The sequence below is a fragment of the Rana temporaria genome, chromosome 10 (assembly GCF_905171775.1).
Source record: "Rana temporaria chromosome 10, aRanTem1.1, whole genome shotgun sequence".
Lineage (NCBI taxonomy): Eukaryota > Metazoa > Chordata > Amphibia > Anura > Ranidae > Rana > Rana temporaria.
Window position 1 is genome coordinate 108787755 of NC_053498.1, and position 25345 is coordinate 108813099.

At 43.1% G+C, this 25345-nt stretch overlaps 1 protein-coding gene across 7 annotated transcripts in view; it reads left to right on the top strand.

Moving 5' to 3' along the window:
• The window catches only part of SAMD11 (sterile alpha motif domain containing 11), a 207975-nt gene that overhangs the window by 103604 nt on the left and 79026 nt on the right, over nt 1-25345 (top strand). For all 7 annotated transcript variants that reach the window (XM_040325953.1, XM_040325952.1, XM_040325950.1 and 4 more), the window contains exon 4: nt 5577-5627. In XM_040325953.1, coding sequence (XP_040181887.1) covers nt 5577-5627 — 51 coding nt within the window. The remainder of the gene's footprint in view (nt 1-5576; nt 5628-25345) is intronic.

A 25345-nucleotide genomic window follows, 5' to 3' on the forward strand; every position in this document is an offset into this window, starting at 1 on the left:
GAACTTTAAAAAAGTCGTATAAAAACAGTAATTTATTGTATCAACGATAAAATGTACCTTAGGTTACAATATATAAAAATAAAGTATGTTCCCAGAAGCATAATACCCTGCGTATAACCTCACAGCATCCCATATAGATCAATAGCTTTTCCTAGCATAACAAATATAACTCCATTTCTGAGTGCTGACAATGTCTTCTGAGGTACAAGTGGGTTATTGATGAGTGTGAGGTTGTATCTCAACATGCTCTGCAAAGAGGGGCTTCCTCAGGAGAAAAGGGAACTAATGAAATATATTGCATACTGGATGTGAATGACCCCGACCCCCCGACCCCCCCCCCCCAAATTGGAAAAAGCACACAAAGCCCAACAGCCATCCTGCATATAATAAATATAGAAACAGATATAAGCACATAAATATAATAGGGCCATACTCCTCATCCAATATAGGGTGGACAGAGAAAAAAGGGAGAAATAAACCTACCAACAGAGTGAACTTCCCAATTGCTTGGTATATAAAATAGTATTCTTCAAGATGGGGGATTAGAAGGGTCTGAAAGAAGCATAAAGTAATTGTCCTTGGTAAACTATCAATAAAAATAATCTTCCCATATCAGCACACTTCAAAATAGGACCATCCAAGCCACAGGAGCTTCCCCAACATGTATGTCCATCCAAGCTTGGAGTGCAGTGAGGGAAGCCTTTACGTCTCCTTCTTTAAATATGGCCACAGAGCGTTGACTACTCTCCACTGCCCTTCGCATACAGGGGCCTGGTGGATGTGCCACAGACTGTGTGCAAACATTGCGCATGCGCGCGGTGGTGGTGGGAAGGGCACTTAAAGTGGAGGTTCATCCCCAAAAAAAATTCTAAGATTACATCCAGCATACTAACGGCATGTAAAGTATGCTGGTATTTTTTTTTTCTTCGTACATACCGTGTAATTGTTATTTTCGCCCAGGCTTACGGGTTCTGATTACTGCGGGACTGGGCGTTCCTATTGAAAGCTTAGCTGATTGACGTCTGGTGACAATCTTCCCATGTCGCATAAAGCGCGTCACCAGTTTTCTGTAAATAGCCGTTATGCAAGTCGGGGCTATACGGCGCCTGCGCCCGCCGTGTAGAGCTGACTGCGCAGGCGCCATATAGCGCCGACTCGCAGGTCGGCTATTTACCGAAAACTGGTGACGCGCTTTATGCGACATGGGAAGATTTTCACCAGACGTCAATCAGCTAAGCTTTCAATAGGAACGCCCAGTCCCGCAGTAATCAGAACCCGGAAGCCTGGACGAAAATAACAATTACACGGTATGTACGGAGAAAAAAAAAATACCAGCATACTTTACATGTCGTTAGTATGCTGGATGTAATCTTAGATTTTTTTTTTTTGGGTGAACCCCCGCTTTAACACTTCACCCTGCATTCCCGCAGACCAGGATCCGCCCAACCCCAAACGGCATGAGATCCAGCGGGGACATGCATAGGCGCCTAACCTCTCATACCATATCGAGCAAGATGTCTCGGTCAAAGGAGGAGGAAAGTGGGTCGGAATGGCTCCACCCCACAAAGGCCCAACACAAAGTCACCCACCAAAAAAAAACACGTGAACCACAACAAATAAATCACCAGAATAACAACAAACATACTCCACTCTGCAACTCTGCACGGCATTCCACAACCAAACCACACATAACATCCAAAGCCCAACGCTTACAGCCGAACCTCTCACGCTCCAAACATCAGACCACACATCCATTTTCCTACTCCACTTGTCGGCCGAGATTCGATCCATGTGTAGGCATGCTGATTGTACCAGAGTTGATCCATCGATCAACTTGGGTACAACCAGCATGTCAAATTTCTAGCATGCGATTATTGCCAATGGCTATAGCTGCTAGCAATAATCCCTGTGTTCTCTTGACAGGGATGGCTCCACAGGAGGGATTGACTGTGTTGATCGGGGTATCGAATGATTTTCTTTTCTGCAAATGTGGTTGCAGGAAAGAAAATCGCATCATCTATGGCCTTTCTTAAGGATTGTCTAGACCTCATTGTGGTCTTTTGAAACATTTTTTTAAAACATTTATAACTATATCCCTGCACTAATAAATGATCATGTAGTTGCTTCGATCGAAAAACAAATTCCTCTTCATGTGAACAACTTCTTTTTAGTCTCAGGTACTACCCACAAGGTATACTATGGATTAGAGATCTGGAATGGGCACTTGCAGAATGTAAAATAGTGTTAGTCGAAGATGGCTTCTGAAATGTATCTGAACCCAGGTATCCATCCTCTTGAGCTACAAACTGTATATCCAAAAAAGTAACTCTCTTCTGGTCACAATTCATTATAAATTTAAGGTTGTAATAAATATGGCCAATCTATGACATAAAGGCATCAAGCTCTGAATGTGACAAATCCAAATCATAAAAACATCATTGACGTACCCGTGCTACGATTAAATAAGGCACAGGTGCATTGAAGAATCCTGTTGAAAATTAAAAAAACTCTTTTGCCCACCCTCCCAGGTACAGGTTGGCCAATGATGGGGCACAACGTGTCCCCATTGCCACCCCCTGCACCTGGAGGAAGTGAGAGCCGCCAAAAATGAACACATTTCTGAACAAAATATGTTTCAAAAGTTCCAGAACAAATTAAATGGCCAGGCTGATTGTTCCTTTTCCTTTAAAATTGTTTCCACCACCGTGGTGGTGTGGAATTGAACTTTAAAAGGCTCCTTAATATCAATCGTGACCAACCACAAATGTCATGCACATAAGATGGAAGAGATCTACCGAACGAGCATAAATAGTCATCAATAATTTTGCTAGCATCCATTCATAGATGCAGCCAATACCCGAAACAATAGGGTGCCCCAGTGAATTCTTAACATTTTTATGTACTTCAGGAAGGGCATAAAATGTTCGTATAACTGAAAAAACTCATGTTCTCTGCAGTTCTTTTTTCATAAAGAGTTTCCGCCATCTGGCACTTCCAAAAATGTTCTAAGAGACAGGTTAAGGCTTTTTGCATGGAGTTGAAAAATTCCAGTGTTTGTAACACAAGGGCAGCCAATGCAGTAGATGTTTTATTTATCATTTTGGTATCAACTTCGTTTTGAAGATTAGTAGCAATAGAAGACATATACTTGTCCATGCTTTCATTTGGAAGTATTACATTGGGTTGGTCATGGTAGAGCCGTAAGTCCTTTTTTAGCTTTGTTTGTCAGTGCTACCTCTGTAAACTGTTTTCTTGACCAGTTGTTAAACATCCTGGTATATAAATGTATGATTTAGTAGTGCATTTAATGCAAAACTTTTTTGATTCTCCGACTGAACAGGAAAATGCTACAAAGTTGGATGCTTATAAATGTTTAAAATGTATTTGTACGCATTACCAGTGCAATTTACTGGAAACACATAAACTTAGGGGCAGATCCACAAAGATCTGCCCCGGCGCATCGTATCCGAGATACGCTACGCCGCCGTACCTTACCTGGCTTTAAATCGAATCCTGGAAGAATTTGCGCCGTAATTTACAGCGGCGTGTATCTCTGGCGGCGGAATTGAAATCGGCGATTAGGGGGCGTGTTTCAATTAAATGAACTGCGCATGCGCCGTCCCTAAATTTCCCGCTGTGCATTGCGCTAAATTATGTCGCAAGGATGTAATTTTTTTTAACACAGACGTGAATAAAGTCCATCCCAATTCACGGACGACTTACGCAAAAAAAAAAAAAAAATCAAAATACACGACGGCCATACTTAACATGACAAGTCTAACTATATGCCGCAAAACACCAGCTTTAACTATACGCTGGAAAAAGCCAACTAGAGATGACGTAAGAGAATGCGACGGCTGCGCGTACGTTCGTGGATCGTCGGAAATAGCTAATTTGCATACTCGACGCAGAAAACGACGAGAACTCCACCCAGAGGACGCCGAAGTATTGCATCTAAGATCCGAAGGCGTACGAAGCCATACGCCTGTCGGATCTAACCCAGATGCCGTCGTATCTTGGTTTGAGGATTCAAACCAAAGATACGACGCGGGAAATTTGAAAGTACGCCGGCGTATCAGTAGATACGCCGGCGTACTCGCTCTGTGGATCTGCCCCTTAGGCCCCATACACACGATAGGATTTATCCGCAGATACGGTTCAGCGGACCGTATCCGCGGATAAATCCTCTCTAAGATTTCAGAGGATTTCAATGCGATGGCGTGTACACACCATCGCATTGAAATCCGCGCTGAAATCCTCTGCCGATGACGTGTCGCGCCGTCGCCGCTATTATGACGCGGCGACGGGCGCGACACTGTCATATAAGGAATTCCACGCATGCGTCTATTCATTACGGCGCGTGCGGGGAATCCCTTTGGACGGATGGATCCGGTAAGTCTGTACAGACGAGCGGATCCATCCGTTGGAATGGATTCCAGCAGATAGATATTCTGTGCATGTCGACAAATATTTATCTGCTGGAAATCCATTCCAGGGGAGATTTATCTGCGGATAGATATCCGACGGAGTGTACACACCATAGGATCTATCCGCAGAAACCCATTTGATGGGATTTATCTGCGGATAGATTCTATGGTGTGTATGGGGCCTAAGTCTCTTGGATGGGTGTCCATATACTTCTGGGTATATACTGTAGGTAGGTGTGATGAGCAGGTGTCCACAAACCTTTAGCGATTAATAGTTTATTTGAAAAAGTTAAATCATATATTCATTTCAAATTGTATTTCAATTATTTATAGCCTACTCCTATTAATCTGAATTATCTTGAAGTCTGTAATCTTACTTTATGAAGATCACCACACATTTACTTTCTTGAATGCTGTGACATGTTTTCACTATGCCCTGTGATTAGGTAATGCTGTGTAAAGCATTTCACAGAGACTGCCTTCTGAACTACAAAGGGGCTGAGAGGAGGAATTTCAGGAGGTGGAGTCAGTACAGGAATCACTGCTTGCAGGCAACGGGGTACTGTGGGATATGTAGTCCTTAGAAATTTAAAGTAAACGGCAGGGGAGATGCTGCAAAGCATGCAGGGAATCCAGGAAGTTGTAGAAATGGATGTTCAGCAGACAGGCAGCACCCACAACATAAAAGGATATTTTTCAAGTAAGCTTATATTTGATTGTCAAAAATACCTATGGTATGTATTGTTATAAAATGAAAGTGTATGCTGTCACCATAGAACTCCTTTTCATTTGGTTGTTGTGATTTGGCTGTTCTAACATCTTTTACTTCAGATTTGCCTATTTCATGGTAGTTGGATTATCTAAAAAATATCTTGGTGCTAGCATTCTGACATGTTTCCTCTCTAAATTTTCATGTGTCTCTATGTTTGGGGAAAAACAGCAATAAGTATGTAAGCCTTATGAAATGCATCAGCAATAAGAAAGAATATTCCGATCCCTGACCCTGTGTATAAGCCTTCTGTGGGTCTGGGAAAGAGCTATGGGGGCAGATTTTGATAGAGTTTGCTGCCTCAGCCAGTGTTATTCTGGGCTCAGTGAGTTATGTGTTTTGGGCTGTGTAAATTGATTGCTCTGTTTATTTATCAACAGGATACGGGCGCACTGGGACTTAAACATCTCCTTTCAAGACACCACTTGCAGGTATGCTTTTTTTTCTTCTTTCTGTGTATGCTCATTCACATCTTGTCATCCCTGTCATTTTTTGAACAAAAAGTTTTTAATGTCACCATAAACTGGGTGACCTGTTGACCTCACCACAGATGATGTCATAGTTTGCTATACGGCCAGAATAAAAACCTCTTTGTATAAAAAAGGCTTTTCTTTCACCTGGGATGTTGTCCATGTCCTGAAGTTTGCCTGACGTGGTTTTGAACATAAGAGACATATTCCTGAATAGGCCCCTTTTACTTGTAAACTGAAGACTTCATGTGATTACCAGCTTCCACTCCCACGCCCTTCATGACCTGCTGATTGACCTTACCATAGGTGCTCTTATATTTCATGTTCTTATCGGTTATTTACTATGTGGTTATTCCTGAGACAACTCCAGGTATGCTAATAATTATTAGATGGAATTGTTACTTTTTTACTTATTTTGCTTTGTAATTGTCTTCATCCTTTTACATGACGTATTTGGAGTCATTCTCTGTGACTTTGCATTAAACCTTTAAAAAAATGTTTATTCAAAAAAAATACCTGAATAGAGAGAGCAGGTGAAGCATGGGGAATATTTTCCAAATAAATGTAAAATGTAGCAGTCACATTTACAGCCACCTTTCCCTTTAGTTTTTGTTTTGATGTACAGTATAGGTGAGGCCACTGTGTTGACTTTGACAAGCATGAAAGGCCCTTGTGAAAACAACATTTTTGAGAACCATTTAAAGGGCTCCATATGAGCGACTGTGATGGAGCCAACAGGGCTTCCAGCTCTAGTGGGGGATATCGCTGTTGGAGTCCCTCTGAGAAATAAGAAGCCAGTGGTTGATTTTTCTCTGTTGCAGTCACCACAGCTAATTTGTCAGTTTGTGAATCATAGGCCCTTTAAGTTTCTGGCAGAACACCATATGAGTTGCCCAGGGACATGATGAAATCAAGGTAGGGAGCACAGCAGAGCATAAATAAATCTGCATACATTAAAACTTTAGGAATATTAGAGTATTTAGTAGCACCTACAGGTGGCATAATGTTTTTTATTTTAAGTTATATGTGGATTTGAAGCTATAAAGCAAATACGTTGTGGTCTTGGTCTACAGCTACACTATGTCTTTTGTAGTCTGGAGTAAATTCTTTGTGTAGGGAATACATTTAAGTATGCTGGTTTAGTTAGGCGGCATTCCTTGTTACAGAGCCAGCAGTCTTTGCTGCTGTGTGCAGAACTGATGGATTCTCAGGGTTACTTATCGCTGCCGTTCCAGAAGTCTGCATTATACGAGAGGCGCCTGACGCCGAGGCCAATTTCACACCATTCTAATCTGTCCACCTCTTGTGTGAATCAGCAGGGGCACAGCGGCCTTTTTATGTTTAAGAGGGCGTCTCGTGAATTACATTCTGAGAACTGAGAGCTTCAATATCTTAGCGACTTTGGCTTCTAATATTTCAAGCCAGGTCCTTAAAGGGACTTTTCTCTTCAGAAATGAACTTCTTCTTCATATATTAACTGAAAGATCATTATCTTCGAAAGCATGCCTCTGCATTTCACTCATACAGTCCATGTGTGCTAGTTACCATCAAATATATCATCATGCAATGCAAATATTTTAATATAAAAATGTGCATGTTATACAGTATGTTAAATTCAATATAGGTAGTACTCTGTATTTTTCCTGTTCTATTTGGTTCTGCTACTTCATATCTACAACCCTCAGTCTGTTTAAAAAAAAAAAAAGACCAAAATATGGAGTTGCCACTGTTGAATTGTTTAAGTAGGCTGCCATTCTTATTCTTCATGAGTTTGTGAGCCAATAACCCAAGACAATCCTGTGCACATCAGAAATCACGACACGTCATTGGTGCATGGTTTTCTGGTTTAGCAACTCGCAATAAAAAAGGATAATGATGCCACAATGGGTGCATTCAATAACAAGTCAGCAATGGCAACTTTCATACCCTGAAAAAGTTATTTAGGAATTTAAATTGAAAGAGTTCCTCACCTGGATAAAGCTGCGAGGAAGATTGAAGTGCAGGCAGGCACCCTGGAGGTCCTTGCACATAAACTCAGTAAACCTGTGGAGAGCCCTGAAACCTAGTGTTCCTAGATAATGCACTAACAACCTCCAATTCAGAAGCTTTGCTTTGACCTGTCTCCGCTTACTTCCTGGACCTCCAAATTGGTCTGCGAGGCCACCCATCACAGCTTTGAGCCAATAGTGAATTAGGGAGATGCCTTCCTCCTAATACTCAAAATTAATTGCTGTGTAAAGAAAAAATACTAGATTGTCATCACTCTGCAAATAATAATGCACAGGTTTCAGTACAACTAACGTGGTCCTTCCTGAGTTAGCTCAGTTTGGTGGTACTTTTCATTTTCCTGCATAATGAGGAGGTGTTAAGACTATTTATGATATAGAAATATGGGAGTGACAAAACATGACATTTAGCAAATTTTTGCATGTAACTAACTTCCATTAAAGTGGAACTTCACCCTAAAGGGGTACCCACTCCCATTTCCGATCAAATCATGAAGATGATTCCACTGGATGTTTGACCAACTGCCTCCCTGCCCTTAACCTTCTGGAACACATGATGGGTCTCAAAGCACAGTGTGGCTCGAGCATGCAGAGTGGGAAGCTGGCCTGTGAAGCCACAAGGAGTCCCAGCCGGCCTCCCACAGTAAACATGCCGGGGACCCAAAGAGCTAGCCTGGGTGAGGACACGCTGGGATCTCTGAACAGGTGTGTGTTCTAATATTTAAAGTCAGCAGCTACAGTATTTGTAGCTGCTGACTCTAATTTTTTATTTTTTAAACGGTGTGAAATAGGTAATATACCGTAGGTTATTCAAAGCCAAAACATGGTGTTTTATTCTTTAACCAGGCAGTGCAGAGAGTAGTGATGATGTGTACAATGGGGGGAACAGAACAGCACTAGGCACTTGGGGCCAGATTCACAGTGGAGATACGCCGGCGTATCTCTGTTTCTATCTATGCGACTGATTCATAGAATCAGTTACGCATAGATATCCATAAGATCCGACAGGTGTAATTATTTTACACTGTCGGATCTTAGAATGCAATACCGCGGCAGCCGCTGGGGGGAGTTTGCGTCGTAAACCAGCGTCGGGTATGCAAATTAGGAGTTACGGCGATTCACGACGTATTTTCGCGTTCGCTACGTCGCCGCTAGTCTAGTTTCCCGTCGCAAAGTTAGTCGTTGTTTTAGCTGCCCTAACTTTAGTCAGCAAGTGTATTGCTGTCTAAAGTATGGCCGTCGCTCCCGCGTCGAAATTTAAAAATCAATGTCGTTTGCGTAAGCCGTCCGGGAATACGGAATTCCGTTACGCGCGTCACCGTTCGAAAAAAATTACGTCACGGCGCGCAATGCACAACATGAGTTCGGAAACGGAGCATGCGCGGTAGGTCCGGCGCGGGAGCGCGCCTGATTTAAATGGCACCCGCCCATTTAAATTGGCCCGCCTTGCGCCGGAGGCCGCCGGCGTAGGTTTTCATCGCAAGTGCTTGGTGAATCAGGCACTTGCGAGGAAAAATTGCGGCAGTGTAACGTATCTACGATACGTTACGCCGCCGCTCTCCTATGTGAATCTGGCCCTTGCTTCCTAGTGGTATAGTTCTATATATAAACTCTGTGTGTGTGTGTTATTTATATACACAGAGAGGAAAAGGTGTACATTTACAAAGAGGGTAGAGAATATTCATTTTTAAATACCAAATCAAGTGTAGGGGACTAACAATTTTTTTCTTTAAATGCAGCACTGATCTATCTGATCTACTATGCCATTAGTACATCTTTCCCATAATATGGAAACTTTACTTGTAGGCTGCAGAGTGGAATCAATTAATAATATATAACTCTTCCCCTAATTGCATCTTGAAAGGGTTAAAAGATGCTTCTTGGTCTAGGTGCCTATCTTAAATCCTGACCCTAATCTCTCCCGTCTTTTCATCCTCACGGGGGTCATTGTGCCCCAGCAAGCTGTGTGCTTACAAAAGGGGCTTACACAGCTTTTCCCTTGCCGTAGAGGACTAGTTTCAGCTCTGCTTGGCCCTCCCACAGCTGTCATATCCATAAAAGCGATCCCTTCAGCCTGTGCTGACTCAGAGTGCTGCGTCTTACCAGGTCTTTTTTTTACGGGGGTGTCACCTTCTCTTATCACCCTGCACAGAGGTGATGGGTTGCTGGAGAACGTTACAGCTCCCTGTATGCTTGTAATGCAGTGCTTGTGCCCTCTGCCTGCTAGCGACAGATGATTAATTCTGAACTCCCACCATGGGGCTTATTTACCAATTTGTGGCCGATGAAACAGAAAACGCTGCAAGCTGTGATGGCCAAATAAATAAGCTTTGAGAAATGTAAGCGCCTTCTCATAAAACACTTGTCATTTAAAAAAAAAAATGCCTTATCTAATCTGATTATTGGCAGGTATTTCTGTACATCATAGCTAAATTTTTAATTTGTAAAATAACTGTGTAAAAAAATCAATCATTTATTTTTTTGGGTATTTTTATTAAGTTTTTATAAGGAATGAGTAGGAAACACACATTATTTCCTGGTATTTACTCATTCTTGTAATTATAATTCTGCCAGCAGGGGGGGCTTATCAGTGTCTGGAAGCCCCCTTTAACAAGGGGGCCCCGAGATCCCACCCTTCCCCCATGTGGATTAGTATGGGGTACATTGTACACAGACACAGTTTTTGATCATTCTTTTATTAAAAAAACAAAAAGCAAAAACAATATCCCCCGGTGTTGATCCAGTGTCAATCATGATAAACGATGCCACAAGAAAATGGCTCTGCACCCATTGCTGGTTCCCATTGTCTGCCTGAGGTTGACAGTTCTTAAATAGCTAAGGGGTGGGGCCACGCAGCGACTTCACCAGGTGACTCCACCCTTTGTGACGTCATCGACCCAGTATGCATCGGTGCCACAAGAGAGTGGGGCCACCCAGTGATGCTGCTGTGTGGCCCCGCCCCTTAGCTTTTTAAGAACTGCCAGTCAGCAGCGGGGGGGGGGGGGCAGACGGCGTTGGCCTGCGACGAATGCAGAGGTGTTTTTTTTTCCGGGTCAGTGATGGCATTCTTCGAGATTGACACAGATCCAATCACGGCTGATCACGATGTAAACAGGAAGAGCCGTTGATCCGCTCTTCCTCACTCGCGTCTGACAGACGCAAGTAGAGGAGAGCCGATCGGCGGCTCTCCTGACAGGGGGGGTTCGTGCTGATTGTTGATCAGCGCAGCCCCCCCCCCTCGGATGCCCACACTGGACCACCAGGGAAGCCGCCAGGACCACAGGGAAGGGGGCAACATGTGGATGGCCAGGTACATGTAAAAAAATAAGCACAATAGATGCCAATCAGTGACCACAAATGGGCACTGACTGGTAACATGGGCACTGACTGGCACAAATTAGTAAATAAACAAGTGAAGCCCAGCAATGCCATCAGTGCCACCCCTCAGTGTCCATCAGTGCCACCTCTCAATGCCTATCCATGCCCAGTACCCACCTATCGGTGCCCATCAGTGCCACCCATAAGTACCCAATAGTGCCACCCATAAGTACCCATCAGTCCCGCCTATAAGTGCCCATCAGAGGCGCATACCAGTGCCACCTCATCGGTGCCCATCAGTGCCGCCATATCAGTGCCCGTAATTGAAGAAGAAAACGTACTTCTTTACAAAAAAAATTAACAGAAAAAAATAAAAATAATAAAAAAATAAAATATATAATAAATAAATAAAAAAATGTCGGTCTTTTTTTAGTTGTTGCGCAAAAAATAAAAATCGCAGAGGTGATCAAATACCACCAAAAGAAATCTCTATTTATGGGAACAAAATGATAAAAAATGTGTTTGGGTACAGTGTAGCATGACCGTGCAATTGTCATTCAAAGTGCGGCAGCGCTGAAAATTGGAAGGAAGGAAGGTGCGTAAGTGCCTAGTATTGAAGTGGTTAAATGAAATGTCATTTTGTGACGTTTTAATAAAGTTAAGAAAGAAAACAAAACAAAACAGTATAATGTGTGAAACAATGAATTGCAGAGGCCCTATGAAACGCATACCTGCAGGGGGAGCGTTATACAGAGCATAACATGCCCCATCTGGTATGACTGAGCCTTTAATGTGTTTACAAGTTTTTATCCCTGATCCATATTTCGTGGCCAGCAGGCCTGGGTAAACTGAGATGTATAGTTAAGATATATGCATCTGCATGCCTGTGTTCTGAGGCTGTTCAGTGTTAGTTGACAGTAGGACATGCCATCCAAATGTCAATAGGTTTGTAGATTAGCCACTAGAGGGAGCTACTTGCAATTCTGCCTTCTCTCTTTCCCATTGCTGAGCTATCAACCACAGAGGGAGTGCATTGTTTTCAATTAGTCAGGTGACTTAAAGATGTTCTTTTTGTGAAGTGTGTGGTATTGCAAAGCAGTGCACCCTTGTACATGAATAATAAATAAATATAAAAAAATAAAAATAATATTTAACCATTAGAACATTTTGTTTAGGTTAAAACTATTTTTTTTAATATGTTTAATTGTAAAAAAAAAAAAAAACTTTGAAAAGACCATACATTCCATTTTTAATTTGAAGTCTTTTCATTCTCATTCATACCCACAAAAGGAGGCATATAGATCTTCACTCCTAAATAAATAAAAAATAAATTCTGAAACGTGTCTATTTTTAAACCAATACTAATGCACCATATTCCATGCTCGCACACACAGACACTCGCAGAGATAACGATCTCACAAACACATGCTGGCGGGGATCTTCAGCTTCATGCGCACGCTCTTGGGGATAATCAGACTCTCTCACTTCCTCCCGGAGCTGTCGGAGCTCCCGCCCCCGGTTCCATTTATCGGATTTTATTTTCGGAGGTGGGAGGCAGCAGGGTCAGGGTGATTGGTTTCCTTATTGATCTGTGCGGCTCAGTATAATCCCTGCAGCTGCTGGGAGCTCGTTAAAGGATGGAGAGAGGCTGAGAGGGCTTTTACTCTTTATTTATATGTCTCCTCCACTCATATTTTATGTAGGGGGGGAAGTGTCTTTTTAAACTTGGTACTTTTATAGCAGCCTTGGTAACTCCTAAGCTGCCAGAGTAGACAGCCAGACTTGATAGGAGCTCAAGACTTTATAACTAACTTATTAACTTATTGTTTTTTGTCTACTTTTGGCTGTGCCAAAAACACAAATGAACTCTGCTATGCAGTACTATAGCACAAACTCCTAGATGAAAAGCTATTCTCTCTTATTACAGATGAGAAGCCCTTTATCCTAGTTCACCAGGTTATACACTATTAGGTAGATTCAGAAAGAGTTAGGCCGGCTTATCAGTAGATAAGCCGACCTAACTCAGAATCTACGCCGACTTATGTTTAAGTGTATTCTCAAACAGAGATACGCTTAAACATATCGAAGATACGACGGCTTGCGCCGTCCTATCTTAGGTTGCAGTATTGAGGCTGGCCGCTAGGTGGCGCTTCCATTGAGGTCGGCGTAGAATATGTAAATTAGTAGATACGCCGATTCACGAACGTACGCCCGGCCGAAGCAGTACATTTACACCGTTTACGTAAGAGATAGGCCGCCTAAAGTTAGAGCTAGGCCCTAGGTGGCGTAGCCAATGTTAAGTATGGCCGCCGCTCCGCGTCGAAATTCGAAATTTTGGCGTCGTTTGCGTAAGTCGTCCGTGAATAGGGATTTACGTCCACGTCGAAATCAATAGGCCCGTGCGGCGTACTTAGCCGCAATGCACACTGGGTAATGTAGGCGCCCGGCGCATGCGCAGTTGATAGAAAAACGGCAAAAACGTAAGGTCAAGCCCCATTAACATAAAACACGCCCCCTTACACACATTTGAATTAGGCGCCCTTAAGCCCGCCCGCTTTAGGCTACGCCGCCGTAACTTAGCAGGCAAGTACTTTGAGAATCAAGTACTTGCCTCGCTAACTTACGGCGGCGTAGCCTAAACACGCTAAGCTACGCCGCCGCAAGTTTACACCAATGTCTCTGAATCTACCTATATATGGGCAAATGTTTTTTAGACACCTGACCTTCACACAGTTGAGTTCAGGAGTTACAGTAAATTACTACAGCATGCAACTTTGTGGTAACTAGTGAAAAGCTCAGGCATGTTTACATCCTAGCAGGTACCTGTACTGGGCCAATCACCTGTGGCCGAGGTATTCCCAGCATTATACAGTGGGCATGTATACATACAATTGCAGGGAGAGGAATGGCTCGGCCACTTATGGTTGTCCAGCCCGTACAGGTGACAGCCTCCTGGCCAGCTCATTCAGGTAGGTTTGGACTGGGATCTGAACACACCTGAGCTTATCCTCAGCAGTAACAATTTGGGGAGGGACCTTCTGTTTTGGCATTGCTTTGCTCCTTCCCCCAAATTCCAGTTCTATAAAGTCACAGGCCCAGATTCTCAGTCAGCGGCGTATCTTTGCCCGGGCGTAACGTATCCGATTTACGTTACGCCTCCGCAACTTAGACGGGCAAGTGCTGTATTCTCAAAGCACTTGCTCCGTAAGTTGCCTCGGCGTAGCGTAAATCGGCCGGCGTAAGCCCGCCTAATTCAAATTTGGATCAGGGGGGCGTGTTTTATGTAAAACTACTGTGACCCGACGTGATTGACGTTTTTGCGGAACGGCGCATGCGCCATCCGTGGAATTTCCCAGTGTGCATTGCTCCAAAGTACGCAGCAAGGACGTCCTTGGTTTTGACGTGAACGTAAATGACGTCCAGCCCCATTCACGGACGACTTACGCAAACGACGTAACTTTTTCAAATTTCAACGCGGGAACGACGGCCATACTTAACATTGGTACGCCGCACTTATGCCTCATATAGCAGGGGCAACTATATGCCGGGAAAAGCCTAATGTAAACGTCATAACTTTACTGCGTCGGCCGCGGGCACGTTCGGGAATTCGCGTATCTAGCTAATTTGCATACTTGACGCGGAATTCGACGGAAGCGCCACCTTACGATCAGAAAAAATATGCAGTTACGATCCGACGGTGTAAGAGACTTACGCCTGTCGGATCTAATGGATATCTATGCGTAACTGATTCTATGAATCGGGCGCATAGATACGACGGGTCGGATTAGGACTTACGACGGCGTACATGGCGCTGCGCCGTCGTAAGTCCTTTCTGAATCTGGGCCACAGTTTATGAAGTTTGGTGTGGAGAAAATCAAGTGTTTTGACTTCAACCCTACTAGACTACTCTGCGATGAATTGGAACACTGATTGTGAGTCAGGTTTTCCCCTCCAACATCAGGACCTGACCTCACGAATGCCGTTTTGGCTTAATGGATCCAAGTTCCTACAAACACACTGAAACATCTTGTAGAGAGCCTTTTGAGAAAAGTGGAGGAATTCTATAGCCAGGAGGGGCCAGTCTCATATTGATGTTTATGGTTTATAGGAATGGGATATCCAACAAGTTCATATAAATGTCACATGTTCACAAACTGTTGGCCATATAGTCTAGCTTTAATGTAAAGAGTGGTGTAATAAGCAAATATAACCACTGTATACTTTTTATACTTATTTTTTTCTTAGTTGGTTAAGCCCCTTCTTTTATATCAATGCCTCATACTGTGAAAAATTCAGTCTCCTCACCGTCTTCCACACCAGCACTGACGGAGTTGCTAGCATGGGAGAAGACCCTTTTACCCAGTTTAGACTTCCTCAGCTATTACATGAAGAAGAGGAGAGGCCACATGTGATTTCCCCATGTATAATGTGTTTTTTATTTTTCTTCACAAGAAACTTGTTTGTGTTTTAGATATTTTTTCCACATTGTGATCTCATGAGTAGTGTTTAAATAGCATAAGGTAATTTTTAACTTTAGGAGATAACAGGCTGCAGGCAAGCTATCTTTGACCTCCAAAAAATTACAGTCCTTGCCTTACGAATAAATCTTTGTTAGGGTGCATTAACATCTTTTGTTTTGTATCCTTTTTGTTTTGTATCCTTTTAGTGGTCCGTGTTGGATACTGTAGTCATTCCCTTTGTGACCAAAAAATATTAGTGTATTCAATAAATTATTAAGAATTTAAAGCTGAGATGATTTAAATGCTGACCATGAATATCCCATCTTTCCCTGTTGAAGGCAGTACTCCTATAAGGTGACGACAGGGTTGCCAACTTTCAGTAAATTTACAAACAGTTTGTAAAATCCGTAATTTTTGCATCTGTCCATAAATGTCCATTATGGACGTGTAGTCTATATGTTCGTTATGGACAGACGCAAAAATTAAGGATTTTACAAACTGTAAATTTACTGACGGTTGGCAACCCTGGGTGACGAGTGCCTCTGACCTTAGAACATTTGGGAAAAATCTCCTACATGGGCAAAGCACAGGTTAACTTTAAGCTGATAACAATAAAAGAAAATTACTAAAAATTATCTTCACCCTAGCTGCTGCCTTTTAATAAAAGGACACTTGCCAGTCCAGGGACCCAGCACCGTCCTTTCATAGGCCATTGCTTTACCGGTCTTTGGTGACGGCATCTTTAGTGTGGGAATCCGAGCTGTAACTCCTTGTGGCTTCCCTCTGCGTAAGCTGCGGATAGCCCATCAGCCTTTTGGGACCTTTGATGTGTCCCAAGAGGCTGCGGGCAATGGTGGAGGGCCAAACTTCCGCTTAGATCACCTAGGCCTATCAACACGTAGGTACCCGCTTCCCTCAAAAAATCGAATGTGCCAAAAGTTGTAGAAGAAGAAGGGAGGAGGCAGAAAACCTTTGGGTGAACTTCCCTTTTAAGAAGATGTCAGCGGTAATAAATATGCTCTGAATTCTTCTGTATAAGAAAGGCAAAGCTGTACAGAGATACCCGTGTATAATATGACAAAAATTGGGGACATGGACAGAAGGGGGAGATAGAGAACAGCAGGATCAACTAGTTTTTTTGCAGAATACAGAAAACTAATCCCATAGTGACTGAGTAAGTATGAACAGCATGTAATGAAGCATTTCTTGATTTTTTTTTTATGATGTGGGTTTAGTGACACTTTAAGCCTCCCAGGACATTTGTCTTTTGGCCATGTAATTGTTTTTTTTTAATTCCTTCTTTTTTTAAAAGAGAAATTTGGCCATACTTCTCTTATGGGTCATGTGAGTGCACTTACTTTTGCTCTTCTGTGACCCTGAATCAGCCGACAGCAGGCTAAAGCCCACCCAGCTGCCTGATTGACAGCTGTCTCTGGCTCACAGCTCCAGCTGCTCCCGCCCCCTCTGCAGCCTGGTGCTCCAGGGAGCGCTGACGGGCCAAGCTGACCATCCATGGGAAGAGACAAGTGATGATAGTTGCTCTATCCTGATAGATTGGCAGTTCAAATAAACTGTGAAACAACCAGCAAAATCAGTGTAGTGTCCCTATCCACTCTTCTCCTCTTCCTCCATCTATGATCTGAGGCGTTTGTTTGATACTCACAATTTTTATACACCTGGCAATGCCATGTATATTATTGAAATTGTCATCAACACATAGGAGTGTTCTTCTTTGTCAGGGGGACGCAGATTCAATCCCCATGTGCTGCCCAGGCTTTACCTCAATCAGGCCGGTTATTATTTCTTTACAGTATATAGATAATTTTGTGCTATAATCCAAAGCCCTGACGAAGTGGGTTGCCCCACGAAACATGTAGGCTACTCAACTGGATTTTCCAGTTACATTAATAACACCCTGAACAACCTATCGTAGCTGTGTTTTTAATTCGTCTTTTTGCAATTTTTATAAACAATTATGTGTATATATAGAAAAAAAAGTCCTGTTTATCTTTTTATACAAATTTCCATTGTTTATGTTTTTATTCGACCCTGCAAGGGTCCCACTTTTCTCTGTTCTAATATGGTATATGTTCACTATGGGATGGTAGCTTTGTAGTGTCATAATTGTCTCACACTCATTCCCCATACCCTTTCACTCTTTGTGTGTATGGATTGAATGGGTTATTACCGACGTGCTGAAAATGTCATGTTAATAGCACCTTTATAAATATATTTACATAGAAAAATGTGATGTGTTTAATACTTAGTGTATGGTGGGTTACTCTTGCGCTATCTTTTTGTATGAAAAAATGAGAAAGTGCTCCAGCTGCTGCAATCATTCAGTAGCTTATCCTTCACTATTAAGATGAATGTGCCTGTAAAATAAATAGTGTTACCCTGCCAGAATAAATGTGCTATGTGTATCGTGCAAAACCATCAACAAAAAAATATAAAAATGTGCAAATTGCAATGTGCATAAAGGCTATTGTGATCATAGGATAAAACTACAATAAATAATAAATACAGGTAGAAAATGTCAAAGTGATACACAAATAATAGTGGCATGAAGGTTGAATATCCAGTCCAACTGTGCAAATGACCTTTAATGGTACATCCCTTCACCATTAACTGCAAGTGTCCATGAAGGTGTAATATCCTCCCCGTTCCACTGTGGTGTCACCTCTGTGCTATCTAGCCTCTCCCCTTAGTACAGCTTAATATAAGCATGTAATATTGATCTCTGATCAGGTAGTGTTGTTGCATCTGTTCTCCTTTGGGGGTCCTCTATCTGTCCTTCCCAGCCGGCTGATTTCTATGGTAGATATGGTCTCTATGGTGGTCCTGGGGGTCCTCCTCTCAATACCATCCGTAAATTATGCAAATGTGAAAAAGACTCCCATTCTATGATATCATTTTAAAAGTTTATTACAGATAAACAGCTAAAAGTAAAAACAAAAAAATCCAGGAGTGCCAAACTCATATCCATGATGTCACTTCCGGTCTGCCTCTGCTCACGCCTTACATCACGCCCACGTGACTTCCTCGAGGGGGGGGGGCTTTTTTATGCTTTCATGAGCATTTACAAGCAAATGTCTGGGAATAGCTGCAGTGAACTGTCAACCTCTCATTGCATTTAGTGAGGCTTACCTCCCGCAGCCAATTGCTGGGTCCCTCGTGCCTTAGGCCCCTTTCACACATGCAGACATTTGTCCATTTTTCTGCTTTTCCGTTGACGAATGAAAAACTGACATCAATGCATCTCTATGGAAAAACAGATGTAAATGGATGATCATTTATTTACATCTTCTTCTGTCAACATCCATTTTTTCAAACGGATCAAAGTCCTACTTTTCTTCTGTTTAAAAAAAATGGATTGGACAAGAAACTACTTAAGTAGTTGAGGACTCTAGCTGGAGGATGTAAACACATCTGAAAAATGGATATAAACTTCATCCATTTTTTTTCTTTGAAAAAACAAGGCTGAACTGATGAAACAAATGGTATGCATGTGTGAAACGGGGCCCTAGGCCCCTTTTACATGAATGGACCAATTGGGTCCGCCTGTCAGTTTTTCAGGTGGACCGGATTGGACCATCCATAGCTCTCTATGGAGCGGGGAAGTCAGCCGACATGTGTCTGCTGACACCTGCTGGCATCTTATCCGGCCTGCTAAAAACATTTTGAGTGTCGGATGGAAACGGACAGGCAGTTTCTATCCAACCGCTCCATAAAGAAGAGCAGGCTGTGTCCGTGTCTGCTCTGCATAGCGGAGCGGTCACAGACCTGTCATCTGTCTGCTCAGCAGGGATCAACTGACAGATCCCTCGCTGAGCTGGCAGATCCGCTTGGCTGAGTGTGCCCTGTCTGGCCTCAGCCTCATCTGGTAGCATTTTTCTTTCTTTTTTTTTTTTGTGGCAAACAAAATATATTCTCTTGCTTAAAGCCCAGCTACAGTTAAATGCTCGTTATGTCTAGGAGTGCATGATTAAGATGTAAACTGTGCCTGCTAAACTGCGACCAGTCCCCTGCAGCCTGCCGTGTAAGCTGCAACTGTACAATACTTGGTTAATGTTCCTGTACTGTAAGTGATGACGTTGAGACTATGCCCACAGACCAGAGCTTCAGAAATGGGAGGAGTATCCAGGGTGGAGGTGTAAGGTAAGTTCAACAGTCTACACTTTAACCTCTAGACTTAAGGAGCTTTTAAATCTTGCAGTGCTGGAGGGCACCACTGCAAGGTTTTTTTTTTTTTTTTTTTGTGTGTGTGTTTTTTTTTTACTTCTTAGAGTTGGGCCTTAACATAATGAAATTCTCTTTTTAAGGATATTGACATTCTCTAGAATGCTTATGCATTACGCAGAATTCCATAGAAAATTCCCATTTACCACTTTTCTCTTGCCATTAGAAAGAAAATCCCAGCTTTTCATGTCTGTTGCCTGCCCCCTAACAGCCAAATCGTTAATCACCCTCAGGATTGCATGGCTGGCATCTTTCTGCAGACTTTAGCTCCTCTAATGGGATTGGCAGGGTCAGTGTTTCTTGAACAGTTTAAGGCCGCTTAAGGCATTTGGTTAATTGATTCCAAATCACCTTGATTACAAATATGCTAATTGCTTTTTCTGCTTCCTGCTGTGACCTCTTCCCCACCTCTGTCTCTCCCACAGCCCCCTCCTTCCCCAGGTCAGCGAAAGGGTACCCTCCTGTCCAGTTTTCTTTAAAAGTCTATTCCCTCCACGTCTTTCGCTCAGAAATATCCATGAATAATTCAGACCAGAATATGCTGAGGGCAACGGAAAGTAATGCCAATTGACCATTTCACTGCTGTGGCACATTATTGATTTGCTGGCCTCCTCGTCCCAGGGAGCGATAGGCTTAGCAGCTGTCAAAAGGAGATGGGTACATGACCCTTTAATGAGCAGTGAACTTCAAATAATATAGTTTGATTTGCACCCTTATGCAGATATTAAAGGTCGCTATATTCTTTAGGTTTCTTTTTTTTTTAGCTGCGGTAAAATTTTATGACAACCAGAGTTAGAGAATTTCTCTGGGCTTCTGTACACAAAATGGGGGAAAACAGGGAAAGTAAGATTGGGGGTTACTTGGCTAATCAGCTAATCAGATGTGTATATTTATTCTTGAACCTGAAGGTTGCTATTGCTGACCTGCTTATGAAAATGCTACTTGCCCGGCTGTCTTTGGCTTTAGCTAATTTTCAATCAAGTCAAAGCAATATTGGAACTGGATAATTGTCATTTTGAAAAATATTAAATCCATTGATTCAGCATGACAGGCAGGCAGTGGAAATGAAAATTATCCACCTACAGAGGGCTGAATTCAAAGACACCCCGAAAATCAAAGTGAAAAAATTATGCAGCAAGCTAGTCCTTTTTGCTGAAATTTCATTGCAATGGCTCAAAATGGTCCCCAGTAGTTTTTATGGCCCCCAAGTGCTTGTATGCATGCCTGACAACATCAGGGCATGCTCCTAATGAGACTACGGGTGGTGTCCAGGGGTATTTCCTCCCAGATAGGGACCAGAGCATCATTAAGCTCCTGAACAGACTGAGGTGCAACCTGGCGGCACCGGATGGACTGAAACATCATGTCCCAGAGGTGTTCTTTTGGATTTAGGTCCGGTGAGCATGGGGGCCATTCATTGGTATAAATTTCTTCATCCTCCAGGCACTGGCTTGATGCTCTCGCAACATGAGGCATTGTCGTGCACCAGGAGCCAGGACCCACTGCACCCCAGTGTAGGGTCTGACAATGGGTCCAAGGATTTCATCCCGATACCTAATGGCAGTCAGGGTGCAATTGTAAAGTCTGTACAGGTTTGTGCGTCCCTCCATTGATATGCCTCCCCAGATCTCCATCAAAAATGCATTCACATGTTCCAGTGGCCCTAGTTTACACCAGTGCAGTCAGCAAAAGTAGAATATACTGCATCTTTTCTCAATGGAACACATCTTCTATTCAGAGTCTATGTGACCCCCTTGAGCTTTGTGACCAAAAAGATTTTCAGGCTGTCTCACAGGAACCAAAGTAAATTGGCATCTTCTCTAGTTAATTAGTTTGACCTTGTTTTGCCAAGACTACTTATTTTTTCAATGCCAGGGCCCTCTTGCACTTTATAGGTTAAATTTGAACATTCTCTGGCAGACCTTTTGAATTCTGAGTGGAAAATACAAGGTGGACTGTGTGAAAGAAAGAGAAGATCCGGAGATTTTATCGTTAAGTGAAGAGCATTAAAGATAGGATTTACAGCTGCGCCTCCCTTTATTTATTTATTACTCCCCCCTCGCTTGCTGAATTCTAATGAGCTAATTAGCAGATTCCCGTGGGACGTGAGTTTGTGAGCGGAAAAGGGGGGGCAAGGGGGCGATAAGAAGGAAGGAAAGAAAGAGGGGAGAGGTAGAGGGGACAGCGGAGAGGTGACGGGAGCTCATTAGGAGGTATCAGCCTCTTGTTGCAGCCTACGGCAGGGTCTAGCGGAGGGTGCATCAGGCAGGGAAGCAGGATTATGTTGCTGACAACATTGTAGAGGCTGCTGGTAGCTTGGAAAGCCTTGCTAAACAATCCCTTCTTAACCCACCTGCTGCCAACACAGATAGGCTCCACCGTGCTTATCTCGTGAAGCTCTGGAGAATGTGTTATTGTTAGATTTCCTCCAGCCTTTTTTTATCACAGTTTAGAACGATACATATGGTATATGACAGAGGAGCTTACATTTTTTTTCTTGGTGCGCACTACTTGTGCATTCTCAACAATTGTCTACAAGTATCCCCATATGTAAAGATTTTGGCCCAGATTCACAGAGAGCAGGGCGCACATTACGCCGTCGTAGGGCAAACAATGTACGCCAACGCAGTGCAGAGAGGCAAGCACTGTATTCAGCAAGCCAGTGCTCCCAAGGGTGAGCCAGCGTGGCATGGGTTTTGAAGGCGTACATCGGCGTAGGTGGAAGTGGGCATGAACCCATGCAAATGAGGCGTGACCCCATGCAAATGATGGGCCGAGCGCCGGACAGGTACGTATTACAACCTGCGCATGCTCCGTGACGACAGCACTCCCCCATGCGCCTGCTCACAACCACGCCGGCACAACTGCAACAGGTTGAATGAAAAAAACTCTCAGAACCCCACAACCTATGAGCATGCAGGGATCTTCTCCACATCCACACAAGCTATGTGTGTGTATGGGTCTTACCCTGCTGCGCTATAGTATTCTGACAGTGGGGACTGACATCCATTGGCTGCAGCAAGCGATCGAATGTTGGTTTACCAACAGGACTGTTCAACATCAGCCGGTCTAACAACAGTCTTATGTTGAACAGAATAGGGTGTCGCAGCCAATCAGGAGGGAGAGTCCCGGACAGCCGAGACACTCGTGCACATCGCTGGATGGAAATGGGGCTCAGATAAGTATTAGGGGGGCTGCTGCACACAGGAAGTTTTTTTTATCTTAATGCATTAAGATAAAAAAACCTTTTGCCTTTACAACCGCTTTAACATTCCTGTCGCTTGCAATTTCGACAAATCACAGCAGCAGGATCGCTAGTGGCAGAACCGGCTGTCTGACATCAATCAGCCATAAACATGGATTCATAGAATGTAATCTCTTCTAATCTGTCTTTAAATTTAACTGTTGTGTTAATATAGCACATATAGGACATATGGCAATACAGAGACTTTATGTACTTAAACCTAAACTGAGTTTAGCACAGTATTTACCAGTGGCAGGACATTCATATTTAGCTGCATGGCTTTCTATATGAGAGATTGGCATAGAGAGCCCTGTGTAAATGCGTGTTGGACCTGATCAGCCCCAGCCACAGAAGCCAACAATTAAGTTTTAGTACTGCGTGCCTGGCAGTTATACAGGCCAGTAATAACTCTATTTGTGCCGGCTCTCGCTTACACATCCCATAAGGATACATTGCAGTCTCCGATCCTCCCTTGAATCCATGTGCTGAAGGTAACATTAATCTCCGTTTGTCCTCTGTACCAGTCTTCCCTTCTGCGATCCATGAGATTAAACACACACAGAACTGGTAATCACCTCATAAACTGCTTACAAACCAGCAATATTTACATAATACAGTGTACTCTGGCAGCGCTGGGAGAGGATCACACCCAAGGGGGATTAAAGTGCTGGGCACTGCCTATACCCCCCTTCCTCCTATTAGTGGAGATGTGGGCACATTTGGCATGGGTGTTCTTTAAAAGGAAGATATGTGTGATTGTTTATTACAGGTATTTATCTAGCGCCATCAATTTACGCAGCACTTTACCCAAGGTCTCTAACTCACATTAATACATACACCCACATATATTGGGGCCAATTTAGACAGCAGCCAATGAACCTTCCAGCATGTCTTTGGAGTGTTGAGTAAACTGGAGTATCTGAAAGAAACCCACACAGGCACAGGGAGAACATGCAAACTCCAGGCACATAGTCCCGTAATGGGATTTGAACCAATGACCCTAGTGCTGCCAGGCAGAAGTGCTAACTACTTAGCCTATGTGCTTGTTTTTAAAAGCTGGCGTGTGATGGGGGTGGGGTGAGAAATGGAAACGATCAAGTCATTAAAATGTTATTTTATCCCCCAGAAATCCGTAGCCAGACTAGCCAAAAAAAGACGATGAAGTGGAGACAGCCTGATCCAATTACTTCAGGGGTCTTATGAGCAGATAAGCCCTTTTGCAGTCACACTGCTGGGGGCCGCTGGCCATGGTGCTGGAGGGATTCTGAGTGCCAAATGGTGGGGGCTCAGCAGGGGGATAGGTGATTTAAAGGGTGCTGTCAGACTGTGGTGTAGCTCAAAAGGTCCATGCTCAGGGGGACCTAAGAACAGTTCTATACACAGTCCAGTTCGTCTTCATCTCACGCTTTCCATGCAGACCATGTGCTGTGTGTTGCCAAGGCAAAGATGGGGGTCTCAGATCATGTGAGTAACACTGTGAGGGTATATTGTTGGCATTATATGTTTTGTTGTTTTAAATATTTAATTTAACATTCCTTAGCCAGGGAGTTTGGGATAACAGACCAACGTGATCGTAGAATTCTGAAGACCATATATGTTCATTTCAGCAAAAGCTTCTCCATCTGCTCTCCTAACCTCCAACCAGTGCATTTTAGAAACCAAAATGTATTTCTTTTGCTTTAAATATTTATTTTTTTACCATTTGGCAATATTCTTTTATTTATTTTTTTTCAGTTCTGTTAATTATTGCTAAAGGTTTCAATGATTAGAAATTTGAATGACATTTATTTCTAGTTGGCTGGAAGAATTATTTTCCCCAATGCTACAGACTTCATGTAAAGAACTTATTTTATGATTGCTTTCTGCGTATATCAGATCCTCAGATTTGCTTAAGCCCTGGTTCACATTGATGCTACTTTGAAATCACGCTACTTCACTTGAAAGTAGCAAGGTCGGCGCAATTTCAGCTGCTACTTGATAGACATCTGTGTGGCTTCCTGCACAGATGTCTATTGAAGTCGCACCTGAAATCGGCAAAATTAGTGCAGGAACTATGTTTGAAAATCGTTGTGGCGCCGCAAAATCGATATTGCACCAATTGGAACAGTGTCATTGCCTCCAATAGGCTGCGACTTGTCATGCGATTTGATCTCTAAAATCACATGACAAATCGCTCCAATGTCAACCTAGGCTTAAAGGAATTGCCATCACTGTATTTGCCTGACAGACCTGTAATGGAAGCATCCATATTCTATCCTCCACAGCCCAATAATAGTTTATAGGGCAGGGAAGCCTTTGTTGAGCTTCGGCTCTGCTAACTAAGATGAAGATGGGGGTCATAGAGGGTTCCAGCACCTGGAGTCTTCCCTTTATAACTCAAAATGTATTTTTGTCAATGTGTCTTAATTTTAA